This window comes from Siphateles boraxobius, unplaced genomic scaffold, assembly GCF_051911475.1.
Source record: "Siphateles boraxobius isolate OS27281-9 unplaced genomic scaffold, OSU_SipBor_1 6, whole genome shotgun sequence".
Taxonomy (NCBI): Eukaryota; Metazoa; Chordata; class Actinopteri; order Cypriniformes; family Leuciscidae; genus Siphateles; species Siphateles boraxobius.
In genome coordinates this window covers 19,144,090-19,165,044 of record NW_027509186.1, presented here as the reverse complement: position 1 = coordinate 19,165,044, position 20,955 = coordinate 19,144,090, and the positions used below count along the sequence as shown (strand labels likewise).

General features: G+C 42.9%; 1 protein-coding gene across 1 annotated transcript in view; it reads right to left on the bottom strand.

Moving 5' to 3' along the window:
- Positions 1–16,442: 16,442 nt before the first annotated feature.
- The window catches only part of frem2b (FRAS1 related extracellular matrix 2b), an 87,328-nt gene continuing 82,815 nt past the window's right edge, over positions 16,443–20,955 (bottom strand). Inside the window, exons 21-24 of the mRNA XM_077208076.1 lie at positions 19,394–19,520; positions 19,086–19,273; positions 17,768–17,914; positions 16,443–17,688 (exon numbers count right to left, since the gene is read on the bottom strand). Of these exons, the coding sequence (XP_077064191.1) occupies positions 17,203–17,688; positions 17,768–17,914; positions 19,086–19,273; positions 19,394–19,520 (948 nt within the window). The 3' untranslated portion in view covers positions 16,443–17,202. The remainder of the gene's footprint in view (positions 17,689–17,767; positions 17,915–19,085; positions 19,274–19,393; positions 19,521–20,955) is intronic.

Sequence of the window (20,955 nt, the reverse complement as noted above, 5' to 3'; positions counted from 1 at the left end):
TTGTAGATTTTCGCAGTGATACAGGTCAGGCTGATACCTCGGTAGTTGTCCGGCTTCGAGAGGTCTCCGGATTTGGGCACTGGCACGATGTTTGATAGAGACCACATATCAGGCTGCCGATTGTGAAGCAGAGCAAGGTTGCAGAACTCTAGAATGATGTCATCAAGATCACAGTTCTTCAGCACCTCTGGGGGTATTCCATCCGGACCAGCGCTTTTTCCCACTCTTACTGTGGCTTTTGCCCTGACGAGCTCACCGAGTGCGAAGGGACCATCGTTGACGTTCAGGTTTGGGAGGTCTGATGGTATTTCCTCTTCCTCAGCTGCGTCTGCTGTTTCTCCCAGCAGCCTTTTGAAGTGGCTTGACCAGGTCGCCACCCTCTCTTCCGGGCTATGTCCCTTCACCTGTCCCTCCTTGGTCCTCTTCCGCCCCGTTATTTCATTGATGACCCTCCATGCTTCCCCATACTGCTGTTCCCCATGCGCCGCCTGCACCCTCCGCACTCTTTCCATCAGTTCTTCCCCTTTGATGGTATCATAGGTTCTGAAAAGAAACTGTTTGGCTTCGTACAGCTCACTGCGCCTCTCCTCAGTTGGTTCCCGCTCAAAGTTGAGGCGGCCTTCCTCCACCATCCCACGTGCTGCTATGACCTCTGGATGTTTTGATCGCAGGGAGGTTCTGACTTTCTCCATCTTAGGCACGCACAGTCTGGTTGCCTCCTCGTTCACTGTGACGAATCTCCTGTATTCGCTGCTTGCCTCCGCTTCCCAATCCAGCTGCTGGAATCGTCTCCTCACCTCCTCTGTGTATCTGGTTAGAAGGCCAGGGTCACTTGAGAAAGCTTTCCAGTTATATCGGATTTTGGGACTTGGTTTGGGGGCCCTGAGGCTCAAACGAACCCTCATTGAGACCACGCGGTGATCTGAGCCCACAGAACTAAAAGTGCTGTATGGCTCAGCATTCATGATGGAGTTCCTCCACTTCTTCCTCACTAAGATGTAATCTAGCTGCCGTAGCATTCCTGAGGCTCGGTCCCGGAAGGTCCACCTCTTTCCTGTTCTCTTCCGGAAGATGGTATTTGCCACCAGTAACTCGTGCTCCGTGAGGAAGGCAGTGAGGTAGGTGCCGTTGCGGTTGGTAGAGTCGTGATAAGGGAAGGGTACGTCCTCTGGTCCAAGCCTCGCATTGAAGTCCCCAAGGATTGCCAGGAAGTTGTGCGTTGGGACGCCGCGGACCGCTCTTACAAGGTCCTCAAAGAACTTCTCCACCTCGTCAGATGGTGCCACGTTGGTAGGTGAGTACACGACTATGACTGTTGTTACTGGGTTGCCCGAGAACTCTGCGCACATAATCCTGTCGGTATGGTGGTAAACCCGATGTAGAGCCTTACGTGCCCGTGGGCCCAGCATTAACCCTACACCTCCTGTTGCGGCTTGCGCATCGTTCTTCCACGCTGATGCGGAAATGAACGTGCATCTCTCCACTCTGTGGTACAGTATCGGGTCTTCAGTGTGCACTCTCCTATGTTCTTGGACCCCCAGGATCTCCACTCCCCGTTCCTCTGCGCAATGTGCAAGTTCTATCAACCTCGCTTCTTCTCTCGCTGTACATGCGTTGAAGGTTCCCATAACAACTGGTCTCCGACAGCGCATGAGTGCATTGGACGGGGTGATGTAGTCGGACAGGACCCTCCCTGGGACAATCCCAGGGTTTAAGGTCCCGTTGTCATGGTGTCCCCCCGGAGGAGGACCAGCACCACCATCCGCTGCGATGTTCCTACGGACTCCCGCCGTTGGAAGTATAGGATTTGGGATGTCTTTGTGCTCCATGGTTGGCTTTACTATGCTTATAGCGGACTGTGGGGTGCAACTCCTCACAGTCCCGATTTAATTTCAGAGTAACCTTCTCTTAGACAGGTTGCCATCCAAGGCTATGAGCCCCATCTACCCATGCTATTTGACCCCTAGCTGGGACAGTGGTTGGCAGGCGTCAGGGCGTGTCCACACGCCGGTGGGCCTGCACGTCGTGCCTCTGGGGCCCACTGCTGCTCCGAGATCCCCTGCAGTTTAGCCTGGGACCTCGCGGATCCCAGTATCCGTGTGTGGCCACGTGGAGGCACTGCAGGAGTCTTGGTGGTGGAGAGGCTGTGTACTGGCAGGAGAAGACTTACGCACTCGGCTCCTCTTTTCACCTCCACTAAGGGGGCTAGCCGGTGGCAGTAGCTGAAAGCAGAGAGTAACAAGCAGGAGCAACATGCAGCACATAACATGCAACATGCACTAACTACAAGTACTTCTACGCCCTACTGCACATGACGCATCACACACACCCTGTGCAAACGCACACACACACAATGCAGTAAGGTGAATTTATTAGATATACACTAGTGTGAACAGCAGGAAAAGCCAGTTAAACACTGGTACAGAGTAGTAGTGGGAAGTTCGGATCATTTTACTGACTCGAATCTTTGAGTCTCGTTCAGCAAAATGAACGAATCTTTTTTCGAGTCATTTCGTTCATTTCAGCATAATTGAAATTAAAATGGCATTATAAATATCCCAACTTACTTACGAAAATGTTGATTACATTTGTAAAAAGAATAAAAATAAACTATAGGGTAATGCAGCCAAAGCCAAATTATAAGAACCCTAAATGTTTTATTAATTGATTAGTTGTTGGGTCTTAAGTTCAGGCCATTGCAGTGTGATTGTGTTGGTTCACCTCACCTCCTGATCCGAGACGTTCTTTCCCTTGCAACTTCATATTTATCAGGTTAGTTCTCCTCTCGTGTCTCGAGCCGTTAGTTGTCGACTCGCCAGTGTCTGACTGCTGGGCCGACCGTGCCATGTGTAATGCAGCAGGGCCGGAAAGAGGAATGACTATGATCTTTCGAGTCTCGAGTTCGGGATTCGGACGGGTCCGAGTCTTTCGTTCTTCCTGTCAGTCCCATATAGGCTATGCTGTCAGTACCGGAAAGAGAAATGATTAGTTCATCTGGTTCGGGTTCGGACTGGTCCGAGTCTTTCGTTCATCCTGTCAGTCCCATAAAGGCTATGCTGTCAGTACCGGAAAGAAAAATTATTAGTTCATTTTCTTCGAGTCTCGAGTTCGGGTTTTAAATCCTTCGTGCTTTTGTCACGTGACCGCTGGTATCTCGCATCAAATACAACATTAGATTTGTGTTATTGACTGCGTCTGAATGTATATTGTTTTATATTTAAGAATTAAAATACAAAATATGTGCAATAAACATTATCTGAAAAATAAAAGTTCCATCTTATTAGCCTATTTGTCCCTGTCCGTCTCTTTTCTAAATGTTTCTTGTGCATCTGTGGTGTGTTTTATTATATATTATACATTAATGAACTACTATTATATTATACATTAACTACGTTCGTGTTTGTAAAAAGGTTGTGAATTAGTAGGCTATTCAATACGGTGACAAGTCACGTGACAAAAGAAAGAAGGACTCAAACACGAAGACTCGAAAAAAATGAACTAATCATTTCTCTTTCTGGTACTGACAGCATAGCCTATATGGGACTGGCAGGAAGAACGAAAGACTCGGACCGGTCCCGAACCCGAAGGCTCGGAGAGATGAACTAATCATTTCTGTTTCCAGTACAGATTCAGAACCCATATGTTGCGCAATGCGCATGCGCGGTCAACACAAAATGAACGAATCACTGTCTGAGACAACTCGGTAGTCCTGAGTCATATTAAAGATTCGTTCAAAATGAACGAATAGTTCATGAACGACACATCACTAGTACAGAGTTGTACCTGTAAACCGCATTCTTCCATCTTAAAAATATATGTAAATTACGTAATATGCTCTAAATCAGTGCTTTAAGTAATATGCTCTAAATCAGTGCTTTCCCAAAAGAGGTGCCGGCTCTATTATTATTATTATTACATATTTTTTGCTGACTCCCCTCCTCCCCTGAGGTAACAACAACTATATTGAAGGGGTTTTATATATATATATATATATATATATATATATATATATATATATATATATTTACAGTCAACAGACGACCTTATAAAAAATAATTTAATTGTGGATTTGCTTGAGCTAGAAAGAGCTACTGAACATAAATAAAATGTACAAAAGGGTATTGAAAACATTTCGAACAAAATGTAGGCTACATAAAATAAATTATAAAACATGATAACATAATAACCATAGAACAGTAGAACATAAACATGAGTCCTGCTATGGTTCATTCATTTCTTTACCCGTTTCACACACCCTCTCCGGACCACGTTGAGTTGATACCATGATTGACACATGGACACTTATAATCGGATTGACGGCTCGATCGGACTAAAAAACCCTCATGTAAACACCTTAATCGATTCGATTGAACTCGATCCGAATGACATTTCGATCGGATTGAAAGGGGTGGTTTATCCCTTATGTAATCCGATTGAGAGAACATGTAAACACTTGATTGAAAACCGAAACTGAAAGGACTGCACATGTGCAATGACGGTAAATAAACATAATGAGTATAACGCGCAGAACGAGCTGTTTTCCTGTTGAATAAAGTGTCATATTAATAAGCTTCCCGTCATTCTAAAATTCTCATTTTACTCGCGCATATGTGAAGTGAAGCAGGACAACGTCCCACCAGTCCTTGTTGTGGATTCTCATCCACAGACGCCTGGTTTTGGCCGCGGGGAGGGGCATTTTTACTTCGTGATCAACACGGCAAAACGGTTAATATGCTCTAAATTATGACCAGAGACGAATTAATATTACATCTGCTGTTTAAAACAAATAAAGAACCAATAGAGGAGAATATTTATGCGCGAACAGCGGGAAACTCTGTATATTCGTGCAGTTTGTGTCATGGGAAAGGACGAGAGTGGAGGCAAAACCAGGTAAGTGATGTTTATTTAAAGTGAAATAGTGAACCGAGAAGAACAAAGTCACAGCGTCCGACACACAAGGACGGGCAAGCGATGCAGGGACCTCGATGGATGCCGGTAGAGTGATGTGAGATGGGTTAAGCGATGGTAGCCAGTCCAGAGAGTGCTGTAGAAATCAGTGACGAAGAACACGAAGATATCCAGGACAGGAATGCAGGTACAGATAACAGCCAGACAGGAACAGGAACGGACACCGGGAACACATCACAACGATCTGACAAAGACAAGACGAAAACAGTGAGTATAAGCGGATTAAAGTGTAAATGAAACACGGGCTTTAATTTGGAAACATGGAAGACGGGGGTGAATTCTCCTGTACGCCGGAGGAAGTTTGATTCGGACTGCCACCGGACTAAGGATTTTGGTGACAGGAAACGGGCCGATAAATTTAGGAGCTAATTTATTGGAAACGGAGTGGAGAGGAATGTTCTTGGTGGAAAGCCACACCTTTTGACCAACGACGTAAACGGGAGGCTTCGACCGGTGGCGATCGGCCTTAGCCTTGGTGCGCGCCCCCACCTGGAGCAGAGTCTCACGGGCTCTGGTCCATGTGCGGTGGCACCTCTGGACGAAGGCGTGAGCGGAGGGGACCGCGACTTCGAATTCCAGACTAGGAAAAATTGGTGGCTGGTACCCTAGACTACACTCAAACGGAGATAGGCCCGTGGATGACACTGGCAACGAGTTATGAGCGTACTCAACCATGGAAAGCTGTTGACTCCAGGAGGAAGGGTTCTTGGAGACCAAACATCGCAACACTCTTTCCAGATCCTGGTTGGCTCTCTCGGTTGGGCCATTGCTCTGGGGATGAAACCCTGAGGACAGACTGACAGTCGCTCCCAGTAACTTACAAAACTCACGCCAGAATTTGGACACAAACTGGGGACCCCTGTCGGAAACCACGTCAATCAAGGAGGCCATGTAAGCGAAAAACGTGGTCAACCACAGTAACCGCTGTCTCCTTGGCAGAGGGTAATTTGGGCAAGGGGATGAAATGAGCCGCCTTCGAGAACCGGTCCACTACGGTCAAAACGACCGTCTTGCCCTGGGAGGGCGGGAGGGCAGTGATAAAATCTAGGGCAATGTGGGACCAGGGTCTCGAAGGGACAGACAGCGGTTGGAGTAGCCCATCCGGGGGTCGATTGGAAGTCTTACCAGTGGCACAAACCGAGCAAGCCAAGACGAAACTGCGAATGTCGCGAGCCATTAATGGCCACCAGAATCGTTGCTTAACCAAAAAACTGGTGCGTTTAACCCCTGGATGACAAGCCACGTTAGAACAATGCCCCCATTTGATGACGTCGGACCGTAACCCCTCCGGCACAAATAATCGATTCGGTGGGCCACCGGGCGGGGCGTTACCCCTTCTAAGGCCGTCTTGACCTTCGACTCGATCTCCCATGTGAGTGTGGAGACAAATAGGGTCTCAGGTAAAATGCACTCAGGAGTAAGCGGGCGTTTGGAATGGTCAAAAATACGAGATAAAGAGTCGGGTTTGATGTTCTTGTAACCCGGGCGGTACGATATAGAAAAATCAAAACGACCGAAAAAAAGAGCCCACCGAGCCTACCTGGAGTTGAGTCTTTTGGCAGTGCTGATATATTCTAAGTTCTTATGATCAGTCCAGACTAGGGGTGCGCCGATCCGATACTCAGTATCGGTATTGCTCCAATACTAGCAATATATGCCGGATCGGGTATCGCCAGACGAGACCATCCAAATCCGATCCGATATTGTAGCCTACGAATGTTATTGTTATACAACACAAAAGGCACAAAAACATTATAAAGCACTATAATGTTTCCCTGTACTATATTCCAAGTTTTCTGAAGCCATTACATATAGTTTAATGTGAGGTACAGATTTAAATCGTTAAATTAATCTTCACCTAAGTGCTTCCCTCCGCTGCGGCTGTCAGTCATTCTCAGCACTCAAAAAGCGCGTCGCGTTCGGGTAAAACAGTCAACACGATGAAACTCTCTCCAAGATGAGTCAATGTTCCTATTATTATACTGTAGATCTGTACATAAAGGTCTATGGTTTGCATAAAAGGACTTTAACGTGCTGGAGTTTCACATGTTTCTTTCTACCGGGTGTCTGTTAGATCACAACACAACTGATCAGTGATCACAACACTGGAGTAGAGAGCGATATAATTGCTCTTCACGCGCACATTAACTGAAATTTAAAACTGTTAAAAGGCTCAAACTAATGAATAAATAAAGAAACATATGTAACGTTATATCTTACTTTTGTGCTTTGAACTTTTCAATGCGAAGCGCTGCGCGCCGTGACTCCTTGTTGCTTCGAGTGCATCATTCTGCGCACAGGATGCGCATAAGTGTTTCGTGCCGCTCTGAATCGCAGCCTTTCATATTACAATATTTTTGCGGAATGGCAGTTTATTGATAGCCTTAGTTGTTCTGTCCAATCTATCATATGTTGCTGCTTCATTAAAAAGTTGCGCTTTAAATTTAAAAATAAATGTCTTTTAATTATATAGTACATATTTTCTAGGAAAAACAATGTTTAAGTCAAGCTTTGATGCCTTTAACAAAAGAATAATCACAGTCTCTTCCCCACAGTGAGGCATACAGATACAGTTTATTAGGTAATTTGGCACTGTTTTTTTAATTATTATTTTAGTATTGGATCGGATCGGTATCAGCCAATACTGAGTCCGAGGTATCGGAATCGGTATCGGAGGCAAAAAAGGTGGATCGTGCCACCCCTAGTCCAGACGATAAAAGGTACCCCCGATCCCTCTAACCAATGACGCCATTCCTCTAACGCTAGCTTGACCGCCAACAACTCCCTGTTGCCAATGTCATAGTTAGGTTCAGCAGGTGATAAACGGTGGGAAAAAAACGCGCACGGATGCATCTTGTCGTCTGCGGAAGAACGCTGGGAAAGAACTGCGCCTACCCCCACCTCTGACGCGTGGACCTCCACCACGAACTGACGTGAGGGATCAGGGGCTATCAAGATGGGAGCCGAAACGAAGTGGCCTTTTAATTTGGCGAATACAGCCTCAGCTGTATCGGACCACCTGAACGTAGTTCTGGGGGAGGTCAAGGCAGTCAGAGGCGCGGCTAGTTGGCTGAAATTGTGAATGAAACGCCTATAGAAATTGGCGAACCCCAGAAACCTCTGTAGGGCCTTACGGGAGTCTGGGCTTGGCCATTCTACCACAGCCTTAACCTTATCAGGATCCATGCGCATTCCCTCAGATGACACGATGTACCCTAGTCAAGTCAAGTCATCCTCATTTATATAGCGCTTTTAACAATGTAGATTGTTTCAAAGCAGCTTTACAGAGATAAAGATATAATTTAAGGTAACAGAGATTGGTTTGGTTTTATAGTGGCTCTTGAAAAATGTTTTTTCCAGCTAAAGTTAGTTTTGATTGATTCACTTCCGTCTAAATGATCGTTTGTTATTAAATTAGGGGCCGCTAAGACGACGCCGTTCTCTCTAAACAGACTTTACACGTGAACCTGTGATAGACGCTGATGGCGTTCACATGCGCATTAAGAATTGATTCTATAGTTATGTGCGTTTGAATATATGTGCGCAGGTTTATAATTCCTTACAAACCATGCCTAAACAAACTACTTGTCTATAATTTTTGATGCAGAATTTTTATTTTATCTTATCACTTTGGGTAGGTACGCGAACCGAAAAATTCCACAACGCTTTATCTGTAGAGTGGTATAGGGATCCTCCATAGGGAGAGGCTAGTTGGCACTTCAGCACTGCATTGTCATCGGGTCCAGGCGAAAGTCCTTCGTCAGATCTGGAAACGGCCTGGATCCGGCAGGCTGCGGGAAAACCTCGGGATAAACAAAGACACTAAAATTAGCGTAGATGCCATTCTTCTTATGATGTAACGAGTACATCAGGATTTGAGGGAAGTGTTCCCAGTTCCGGCTGACCTAATCTAAGCAGCCTAATATTAAATTATAGAAGTCTATAGAGTGTTATGTGAATGCTAGGTCAAAGAGATGTGTTTTTAGTCTAGCTTTGAACTGACAGACTGTGTCTGCTTCCCGGACAATGTTAGGAAGATTGTTCCTAAGTTTTGGTGCTAAATAGGAAAAGGATCTACCGCCAGCAGTCGATTTATATATTCTAGGTATTATCAACTGGCCGGAGTTTTGAGATCGCAATAGACGCGAAGGACTATAATGCGTTAAGAGCTCGCTCAAGTACTGGGGAGCTAAACCATTTAGTGCTTTGTAAGTAATCAGCAATATTTTAAAATTTATACGATGTTTAATAGGGAGCCAATGCAGTGTTGACAGAACCGGGCTAATATGGTCGTACTTCCTGGTTCTGGTAAGAACTCTAGCGGCTGCGTTTTGGACTAGCTGTAGTTTGTTTATTAAGCGTGCAGGGCAACCACCCAGTAGAGCATTACAATAATCTAGCCTTGATGTCATGAACGCATGAACTAGTTGTTCCGCATTTGTCAATGAGAGCATATGACGTAATTTAGATATATTTTTAAGATGGAAAAATGCGGTTTTACAGACACTAGACACATGACTTTCAAATGAAAGATTGGTATCAAAGAGCACACCCAGGTTCCTAACTGACGGCGAAGACTTAACAGAGCAGCCATCAAGTGTTAGACGGTATTCTAGGTTATTACGTGTGGAAGTTTTTTGTCCAATAATTAGAATCTCTGTTTTTTTTAGAATTTAGTAGTAGGAAATTACTAGTCATCCAATTTTTAATATCAACTATGCATTCGGATAATTTTGTGAATTGGTGAGTTTCGTTAGGTTTGGAAGAAATATAGAGCTGAGTATCATCAGCAAAACAGTGAAAGCTAATTCCATGTTTCCTAATGATATCTCCTAAAGGTAGCATGTAGAGAGTGAACAGCAACGGTCCTAGTACTGAGCCTTGTGGTACGCCATACTGAACTTGTGATCGATAAGACATCTCTTCATTTACTGCTACAAACTGATAGCGGTCAGATAAATATGATTTAAACCATGCTAGTGCAATTCCACTAATGCCAACATAGTTTTCTAGTCTATTTAAGAGAATGTTGTGGTCAATGGTGTCAAATGCAGCACTAAGATCAAGTAACACTAATAGAGAGATAAAACCACGATCGGATGATAAGAGCAAATCATTTGTGACTTTAATGAGAGCTGTCTCAGTGCTATGGTGCGGTCTAAATCCTGACTGGAAATCCTCGCAGATACCATTTCTTTTAAGAAAGGAACACAGTTGTGAGGATACTGCCTTTTCTAGTATCTTTGACAGAAAAGGTAGATTTGAGATCGGCCTGTAATTGACTAATTCTGTAGGATCGAGTTGCGTTTTTTTAACAAGCGGTTTAATCATAGCTAGCTTAAAGGTTTTTGGTACGTATCCTAGAGACAAAGATGAATTAATGATGTTAAGAAGAGGATCTATGACTTCTGGAAGCATCTCTTTCAGTAGTTTAGTTGGTATAGGGTCTAACATACATGTTGTCGATTTAGATGAATTAACGAGTTTGCAAAATTCTTCCTCTCCTATGGCAACAAATGAATCAAATTTTACCTCGGGGAGACTATAATGCACTCCCTGATGCGATGCTGTAGTAGACGGTTGCATAGTTATAATTTTGTCCCTAATATTATCAATCTTATAAGTGAAGAAGTTCATAAAGTCATTACTGCTGTGTTTCTTGGAAACTTCTGGGCTTGAAGCTTTCTTTTTCGTTAGTGTAGCCACTTTTTCAAATAAATACCTTGGATTATGTTTATTTTCTTCTAATAGGGTTGAAAAATAAGCAGATCTAGCAGCTTTTAAAGCCTCTCTGTAAGCAATCGAGCTCTCCTTCCATGAAATCCGAAATACCTCTAGTTTTGTTTTCTTCCAGTTGCGCTCCATTTTTCTGGCTGCTCTCTTAAGGGCCCGGGTGTACTCGTTGTACCACGGTGTTAGACTATTTTCTTTAATCTTCTTTAAGCGCAACGGAGCAACTGTATCTAAAGTGCTGGAAAGGAGAGAGTTAAAGTTTCTGTTGCAAAATCAAGTTCTTCTAAGCCCTAGAAAAGAAACAGACTGTGCATGAAAATCGCATTTCTCCGCCTTGACAAAAAGCCCATTCTCTAGCAGTCTATGAAGTACTCGTTGGACGTGCTGCACGTGTTCCTGGAGAGAAGATGAAAAAATCAATATGTCGTCCAGGTAGACATATATGAACTGATCAACCATATCTCGCAGCACGTCGTTGACGAGTGCCTGGAAAACCGCTGGGGAGTTGGACAGCCCAAACGGCACAACCAAGTATTCAAAATGTCCCCTGGTGGTATTAAAAGCGGTTTTCCATTCATCCCCCTCCCTGATGCGAACCAAATGATAGGCATTACGCAAGTCCAATTTAGTGAAGATCGATGCTCCCTGCAACCTCTCGAGGCTGAAGACATCAATGGCAAAGGATAAGTATTCTTTATCGTGATGTTGTTCAAACCCCGGTAATCAATAAAAGGTTGCAGAGAACCATCCTTCTTCCCCACAAAAAAGAACCCCGCCCCCGCCGGTGAAGAGGAAGGCCGGATGAACTTAGAAGCTAGAGAATCAGAAATATATTTCTCCATAGCCTCCCTTTCTGGTACAGAAAGTGAATATAACTTGCCTTTAGGCGGAGACTTACCTGGCATTAAATCTATGGCACAGTCATAGGGACGGTGTGGAGGGAGAGAAGCAGCACGGGACTTACTGAACACTTCCTTCAGGTTCAGGTACTCAACGGGCACATTAGATAAATCCACTGCTTCCTCCTGAAACACAGAAACAGGTACAGACGGACAGGCAGACGTAAGACAAGACTTATAACATTGAGTGCTCCATTCGGAGATGGAGTGTTGGCGCCAGTCTATTCGGGGGTTGTGTAATGTGAGCCAGGGATGACCAAGGACTACGGGTGTCAGGGGTGAGTCCAAGATGAGAAATGACATTGTCTCAGTGTGATTACCAGATATAGTGAGTGTTATGGGTCTGGTGGTGTGAGCAATGTTGGAAAGTTTTTGACCATTGAGGGCGTTGACGGATATGCTGTGATCAAGAGAAGTGACAGGAATGAATAGTTTCTGTGCCAACTCACGGTCCATAAAATTCCCCTCTGCCCCTGAGTCCAGAAGTGCTTGAAAGTCGTGAGTACCGGTCATCCATCTCAGTCTTACCGGGAGGAGCGTGGGTGATGGTGGTGAGGTCTTCTCGGCGGAGATCCCACCCGATAGTAGCCTCAAGTTTACTACCGGGCTTGGCCTTTTAACGGGCAATCATGTACGAAGTGGCCTGCCTCCCCGCAGTAAAGGCAGAGTCTGAGGGACCTCCGCCTCTCCTTCTCCTCCCGGGAAAGTCGAGCTCTACCCACCTGCATGGGCTCGTGATCGACGACAGGGCTGACCGTGTCTCTGCCGCTGACTCGTGGGGATTCTGTGACTCCAGAAAAACGGACAGGGGGAGCACGACGTTCCATCCTGGCTAGTCTAGCATCCACTTTGAGAGCCAAATCCATGAGGCCGTTCAAACTTGTGGGTAGGTCCAGCGTGTAAATCTCCCTTGAACACGGTCAGCCAGCCCACGCAGGAACATGTCCCACTGCGTCTCCTCGTTCCACTGGCACTCGGCCGCCAGCGTGCGGAACTCAATGGTATAGTCAGAGACCGGTCGGTCCCCCTGATGTAGGTCGGCGAGGACTCTGGCTGCCTCTCGTCCCGCAACCGACCGGTCAAACACCCTCTTCATTTCTTCGGCGAGTGCCTAGAACGAGGCGCAGCATGGGTCTTGGTTCTCCCACACCGCAGTTCCCCATAACGGCGCCCTCCCAGTCAGCAGCGTCAGCACGAAGGCTACTCTGGATTTCTCGCTGTTGAAGGTGCGGGGTTGAAGCAAAAAATGCATTGAGCACCTGGTAAGAAACGCCCTGCAGAAATTAGGTTCCCCTCCGTAAGCCTCCGGAACAGGGAGACGAGGTTCCGACTGGAAGGACGGCTCAGGTGGTGTGGGTTGAACCAATGGTGTGGGCGGCGCAGCGGGACTCCTTAGGAGTTGAAGCTGTTGGGTGAGCTCAGACACCTGCATCACTAAAGCTTGAACTGCCCGCCCTGTGTTCGCGATGCACTCCTCCTGAGAATCCATCCGATTGACTGTGCGGGAGACAAACTCATTAAAAGTGATCTCCGATCTCCCTGCTGCCTCCATGCCGTGGTCAGATCATTCTGTCATGGGAAAGGACGAGAGTGGAGGCACAACCAGGTAAGTGATGTTTATTTACAGTGAAATAGTGAACCGAGAAGAACAAAGTCACAGCGTCCGACACACAAGGACGGGCAAGCGATGCAGGGACCTCGATGGATGCCGGTAGAGTGAGGTGAGATGGGTGAAGCGATGGTAGCCAGTCCAGAGAGTGCTGTAGAAATCAGTGACGAAGAACACGAAGATATCCAGGACAGGAATGCAGGTACAGATAACAGCCAGACAGGAACAGGAACGAACACCGGGAACACATCACAACGATCTGACAAAGACAAGACGAAAACAGTGAGTATAAATAGGCATCGCTGATCAGATTCAGCTGGTGCTGAGATAGAATACAGCTGGCGCCACTGATCAGCGGTAGTAATAGGAGACCATGCCCATACTCACACGCACAACAACAATGACACGAGACAAGAAGGACACAATGAATTTAAAGACCGTGACAGTTTGTGCATGTCAAAAAATCAGATCCGATTTGAAACTTGTGACATATAAGCGTGCACATCAACCCGATTACTTTATTTATCATTCATGTAAACACCTTGTTCAGATTCATCAATCGTATTGATTTCATTCCGATTTTGTCCATGTAAACGTAGCTACTGGCAAAAGCGAAGCATGCTCTTTTCACTTGTAAAACTCAAGGGTGTATGGGTAATGTAGTCTCTGCTCTCGGTGGGACGAATTAGGAAGCGTGCATTGTGAAGGGCGCTCTGAAAAGCGACAGCGCAGCCAAAGGATTAAAACAGATGTGCAAATGAGCGTACCGGTACGCTAAAAGCACGTTCTGGGCGCACGGAGAGGTGGCGGTACTTTCAAGAGCTATATTTGAAAGTGGCGGTACAGAGTACTGGCGCGTACCGGCCCACTTAAAGCACTGCTCTAAATGACAAATGCGGAACAATTAGTTCATGCGTTCATGACATCAAGGCTAGATTATTGTAATGCTCTAATGGGTGGTGGCCCTGCATGCTTAAGATATAAACTACAGCTGGTCCAAAATGCTCCAAGAGTTCTTACTAGAACCAGTAAATATTGCACTAAATGGTTTAGCTCCCCAGTACTTAAGTGAGTTCTTAACGCATTATAGTCCTTCACATCTATTGCGATCTCAAAATTCCGGCCAGTTGATAATATCTAGAATTACAAAATCGACTGCTGGTGGTAGATCCTTTTCCTATTTAGCACCAAAACTCTGGAATAGTCTTCCTAACATTGTCCGGTAAGCAGACACACTCTGTCAGTTGAAATCTAGACTAAAAGCACATCTCTTTGACCTAGCATACACATAACACATTATAAAGTTCTATAATTCAATGTTAGGCTACATAGATTAGGTCAGCCGGAAACGGTAACACTCCCCATAAATCCTGAAGTACTCATCATAAGACGAATGGCGTCTACGCTAATATTAGTCTCTCTGTTTATTCCAAGGTTTTAGATCTGGATCCAGGCCGTATCCAGATCTGATGAAGGACCTGCACCTGGACATGACGTCAACGCAGTCCTTGTCAACTAGTCTCTCCCCTGTGAAGGCCCCCTTCTCCTTCCCTTTACCTCAGTACAGATAAAATGTTGTCAAAATAGTTCCGGTTCACATGGCTACTCGGAAGCGATAAATAATTCTGTATTATACATTTTAAAGGCCAGACAAGTCATTTGATTAGGTCAATTTGTAGAGAAAGACTACACGACTGCGCACATATTCAAACGCGCATACCTATAGACTAAACACGTAATATGCATGTGCACGCCATCAGCGTTTTCACAGGTTTGTGTTTTTAAAGCTTGCAAAGAGATAAATAAATATATATATATATATATATATATATATATATATATATATATATATATATATATATATATATATATAAAATGTATAATACAGAATTATTTATCGCTTCCGAGTAGCCATGTGAACCGGAACTATTTTGACAACATTTTATCTGTACTGAGGTAAAGGGAAGGAGAAGGTGGCCTTCACAGGGGAGAGACTAGTTGACACTTTAAAACTAATTTTAGCCTGATAATAACTTTATTCTAGAGCTGCTGTAAAGCCAAAACAATCTCATTTAGCCTTTCTTTAATTTCCTATTATCGCTGTAAAGCTGCTTCGAAACAGTCCATATTGTTAAAAGCGCTATATAAATGAAGGTGACTTGACTATACAGTAAAAAGTCAAATACATTTTTTGAAATCGGTGCTTAAGGTTAGCGGTAGCATAAGCCATCAGGCAAGTGCTATTTAAATAAACTCCTGATGTACTTACAAACTTTCCAATGCCTCGTTTTATGAGTTCAGAACCTATTTGTACTACTGTAGAAGTTTGACCATTCCGGGCATTATTAGTGGGGTAATTTATGAGATACAACGTTGGATCCATTAGCACCTGCACTAAGCCATGGGGCTGATATCTCTAAATAAGCTCTAACTTTAATGATGTTCGACCAAGGGGGAAAAAAAAACATCTGTGGGGGATGTTTGGCTCGAGGTCATGGCGCAAAGGTCCCTAGGTTGAAATTACTCCGAACCATCCCTTTAAGGGAATTTATTTTAGAATAAAAAGCTATTTTTACAGTCTATTCAGTTAATTATATTCAGAACTAGTGTAGACTGAATAGGTCCCATAGACTAAATTACATCGTATCACTCGAACCTGGGCAAATTGAGTGCCAGTCAAGTTTATTTGGCGATTTAAAACGTTATTATCTAAAGTGATGACAAAAAGGCTTTCCAACTGATGTAAAAAATATCAGTATATATGGTAAAATAGCAGTGAACTTTTTCTCTCACACACGTGTCCCGCATTCACTCAAAATCACATCTATTGTCCTGCAAGAGAGCAATAACCAGGTGGTCACCAGAGTAATGGCTGATAGACCCTATTCAGAGCAGTTCCATGACAGATATGAAAGCGAGGCTGCAAAGGATAGACTTACCATGTTTTCAATGGCATCCACTGTAAAAAAAAAACTAAAAAATAAAAAAAAAACTCCAAGATCACTTATAATTTTCCACACCTCATGATGTCTGGAGTTTGTCTACTTAATTTTTTTTGTGGAAAAATATGTTTAGAGAACATTGCAAAAACTTTAAATAACAGTACAACCCACTGAAGAGAAGTATATCTATCCCTCACAGCCTCGCTTTCATTCCCGTTAAAAACCAAAGATGGCACTGCTGTGAATAAGGTCTATTGAGTAACGTCAAAGAAACACAACAAGGCAAAATCATTTGATCATTTCCCCCAACATTTTATCTGACTTATAATACACTATGATACATATTTCCACAGTAAGTGTAGATAAAAAATAAAACCATGCAAACTTATTGACCATAAATATGTAAAATACAGAAAAGGAATAGACTACTAATGTGCTGTTGTTTTGCCAAAAATAAAACAATCTCATTCTTGATCATAGCAAAAGTTAGTTTGAAAGCTAGTTTGATGTTACTGAAGTCATTGCAGTACAGTATATTTATTTTGCAAAGTAGAAATAATAGCAGTGGGAAAACAACACACATAAATGTAATTAAAAAAATTATGTCATGGATGGATCTCCCATCCAGTATATAGTACAATTCATTCATCCCTATTATAATAACAAGCCAATAAAAATGATTAGTGACTTAAAACAACCTGTATTTATACAATATCATCCTTTTACATAATACCGTTCTTTCATCTAGCACCTTTGGATATAAAAGTAAAACTTTCATTTGGATGAATATCAATGTCATCAAGCAGTAGTAACACAAGCAGTAGTATACAAGACTCTATCGGCAAAAGATTCAGACTTCAAACAATTATTAAAGCAGTGACAACAGAAGTGCTTCTGAAATTCAAGTACACTTTCGGACTGTCAAAATCCCGGTAGAGGTAGAGAGCAACCACTCCAAGTCTCACTATGTGTCTTTGCGTGCCCAAGCAAATAATCAAGAGGCACTTGCAAACAAAAAGTGATTTGAATAGAGGGGTCCACTGTTTGGAAATCAAACCTCTGAACTGTTGTTGCTATCGAGGACTTGCGTCATCATGGGCTCAGTGCTGTTGGAGCTTTTGGGGGACTCCGTGACGTTCTTATCCCGCCTAGATCGCACCACCAGAATGACGAGAACGACAAGGAGGATGGTGAAGAGAAGACCTACCAAGATTCCTATGATCAAGACAAGCTGGTCGTCACTAGAGTCCCTGTGATTCAGTTCCCTGGGAACAACACCCTCCGCTTGGGATTCCTTGTGAAGGTTGGGTTGTTTTTGAGTGCTGCGGTCCAGCGCTATATGCAAGATGTTTGTGCCACGATTATTTTCTGCACCAATATCCTGAGCCAAATCTGGAACGCTGCTGGCTGACCTTTTGGAAATTGAATGTGTCACAGAATGATAGTCAAGGCTCCTTTTCCCAATACCCCGGTTTGCGTTGTCTCTGGACCGGACAGTGTAGATGGTGTGAATGTACCACTCCCTGCCTACCGACACCTGAGAGGAGTGTTACAGTGTTAGCATCAGAACATGATCGCAACGTTTCTTAATGTGCCTGCTGTTGTGTGCATCTTACCTGAAACAAAGATGTGGAATCCATCCTAAAGCCATCCGAGCCTGGCTGCCTTACCAGCACCAGAGCTTGAGGATCGTCTACAGCGAGGTAAGCATTGAAATTAATGCTACCAAATGTTCTCGCCTGAGTCTCTGGCTGAGCTTTGTCCTGTGAAATAGAATAAGTTCAAACTTAAAAGCTATACTGTCAAATGATCCTGAAATTAACGCAAAGCCAAGGTTGTTCTTCATGCTTTCAATAACAATTATCAGTCCTGAACAGTGGTATAGCTAATTAAACTATTAACTCTTTCCCCACCATTGGCAGTTTTCTGGATATCCATGTTTTCAGTGTTATATGGTAGGGGGCGCAATTACATATCTTCTATAAGAGTACGGAAGCTCCAGATCCCAAAACAAGCGTAGAAGCATGTAATCTAACGCTATCATCAAACGTTAAACAGCATAAAAATCATATCCGCCTAACATTACCGAATGAGATGTCGACCCAGGAAAAGGTATAGGACTTGAAGGTATAGGTGTTGATGGACTCGATCTATGTTTTGATCGTCGATCTGGATGTAGTCTTTGATGAAAACATGATTTTCTCAGCTTTTTGTTCAAAATGTTGCTTTTTTATGAAACTTGCCCACATTCAAGTGTTGATTAAAAAAAAGAATGCATGATTCTGGGGGCCATGAAAGTTTTGTGAAATGATAAAAAAAATGCAGGTGCTGGCTGGAAACGTTTTTTAAAAAGCTGGCGAAGAAAGAGTTAACAACATTTATGTTAATTGAAATATATATATATATATATATATATATATATATATATATATATATATATATATATATATATATATATATTAATTTCAGTTCATTGCCAAGGCATCATATCTAATTTTCATTTAGTTTAAGCGGAAGTAATAAAATTACTAAAAATAAAAATAACTAAACTAATACTGAAATAAAAATGAAGAAAAAACTAAATACTAGACACATTTGAATTTTTTAGTTTTTTTAATAAAACCAACCAAATTACCACAACTTAAACCTGAAAAAATTATGGAATTAAAATATAACCTAATTCATGATGTCATTATGTTTAATTGTATTCTATGTCTGTTTTCTAAATATGATTAACTGTAACTACAATTAGCTGTTTGTGTGTTTTTCTTTAATGCAACTGCATTTTTTTAGTTTTTGTTTTTCTCAAAAACCTACTAAAAAGTAAATATTCATTTATATTAATGAATATTTTTTACAATTGATTTAGACTTTAAAAGTCAATATTAAAATAAAAAATCCAACTGTTTATGCAACGTGTGTGTCTATACTTACAATGATCTTGAATCGGTACAAAAGAGATGGTGAATCAGCTAAGCAGCCGTACTCAAAGTTGTCAGGATTGTACTTTGGGATGTATCCATCCGCCCCTGTGCAAAGGAACACCTTCTCGATGTTACAGATGAACGAGTCTCCAAGATTCTGAACAGGATCTACCATTACACGGCCATAGATGACATCTCCTAGTGAAATGCAACAGTCCTGAATTAGTGAGAGGTGTCATACTTCAGTTCTCATGATCTTTACTTTGGTCACAGGATCAAATCACACAAATGAATAAAATGGTGTTTTTAGCATTTTACCCTCTGAGAAAGCAGTGTCGCTCTCCTGACCAAAGCCCATGGAGCCGTCTGACAACCAGAGAGTCCTCTTTGAAAGTAGGAGCATCTGTGTGTTAAGACTGAACTCTGCTGGCACTGGATCACTCACCTAAAGGGAATAACATGCACATTACTTTTAACTAAACTTTATATTACACAAAATTATAGTATCATTATATATTATATAATTAGATTTTTACTAGATTTTGAAATAGAGTTTGATTTACTATGGAAAATTACTGTAAATACTAAGTCCAAAAAGACAATTAATTGAACAAGTTGCAAATATGACTTAAAGGGTTAGTTCACCCAAAAATGAAAATTCTGTCAGTAATTACTCATCCTCATGTTGTTCCAACCCCGTAAGACTTTCGTTCATCTTCGGAACACAAATTAAGATATTTTTGATTAAATCTGAGAGCTGGCTCACTCCTTCATAGGCTGCAAGGTAATTTCATTTGCGCACAAAAAGTAATCTCGTCGCTTGATAAACTTAAGGTTGAGCCATTGTAGTCGCTTGGACTTTTTTTAACAATGTCTTTACTAACTTTTCTGGGCTGGCAGATATCAATTACCTTGCAGCCTATGGAGTGAGCCAGCTCTCAGATTTCATCAAAAATATCTTAATTTGTGTTTCCGAAGATGAACGAAAGTCTTACGGGGTTGAAACAACATGAGGGTGAGTAATTATTGACAGAATTTTCATTTTTGGGTGAACTAACCCTTTAAGTTTCACTTATGAATGAATGAATGAATAAATGAATGGAGGCATACACATAGCACTTTGACTGTGTATTGCTGTACACCCAAAGCACTTTACAATCATCACAAGGGTCTCCCCTCAACCAACACCACTTGCAGCATCCACTTGGGTGATACGATGGCAGCCACAGTACAACGGTGCCAGTGCGCTCACCACACACCAGCTATAGGTGGAGAGGAGAAAGAGAGACAAAGCCAATTCAGTAGATGGGGATTCTTATGACTTGATCTTGTTGGCAGTATTGCCAGATTAGGCGGTTTTGAATTTGATTGTGCGTGTAAAATTTGGTTTGGGCGGGTGGACAAAATTTGAGCTGGTTTAGGGTCAGCTCGGCGGTTTTCAAACTTCTAAATGTTATAGTCTACTTGGTTAATAACAAAACTCAATCATGACTTTACTAAACACACAGGCCCACAGCAGAGTCGGCTGGTATTGACGTCGCCAACGAGCAAACAATTTTAGCCAATCAGCTATCAGCAGGCAGACATGATCATTCATGAGTAACGGGTTTTTAGCGCAGTATTTGTAGCTGGATATTCAAGTGATACCTATGCCAAAGTGGAATAAATATACAGTAAGTTGTAGCTACAGTAGAGAGTGGGAAAGTAAACCAGCTCTCAAAATGTGGATTATACCTGTGGTGGGAGATGACTCAAAGGCTCTTTATAAATATTACTAACTGTGAGAGCACAGTTGAATGACTTAATTGAAATCGATTATGGGACAACTTTTGTCCATCGTCATGTGCACACTGGCCTGACCAGGACATCCGCAATTTTAA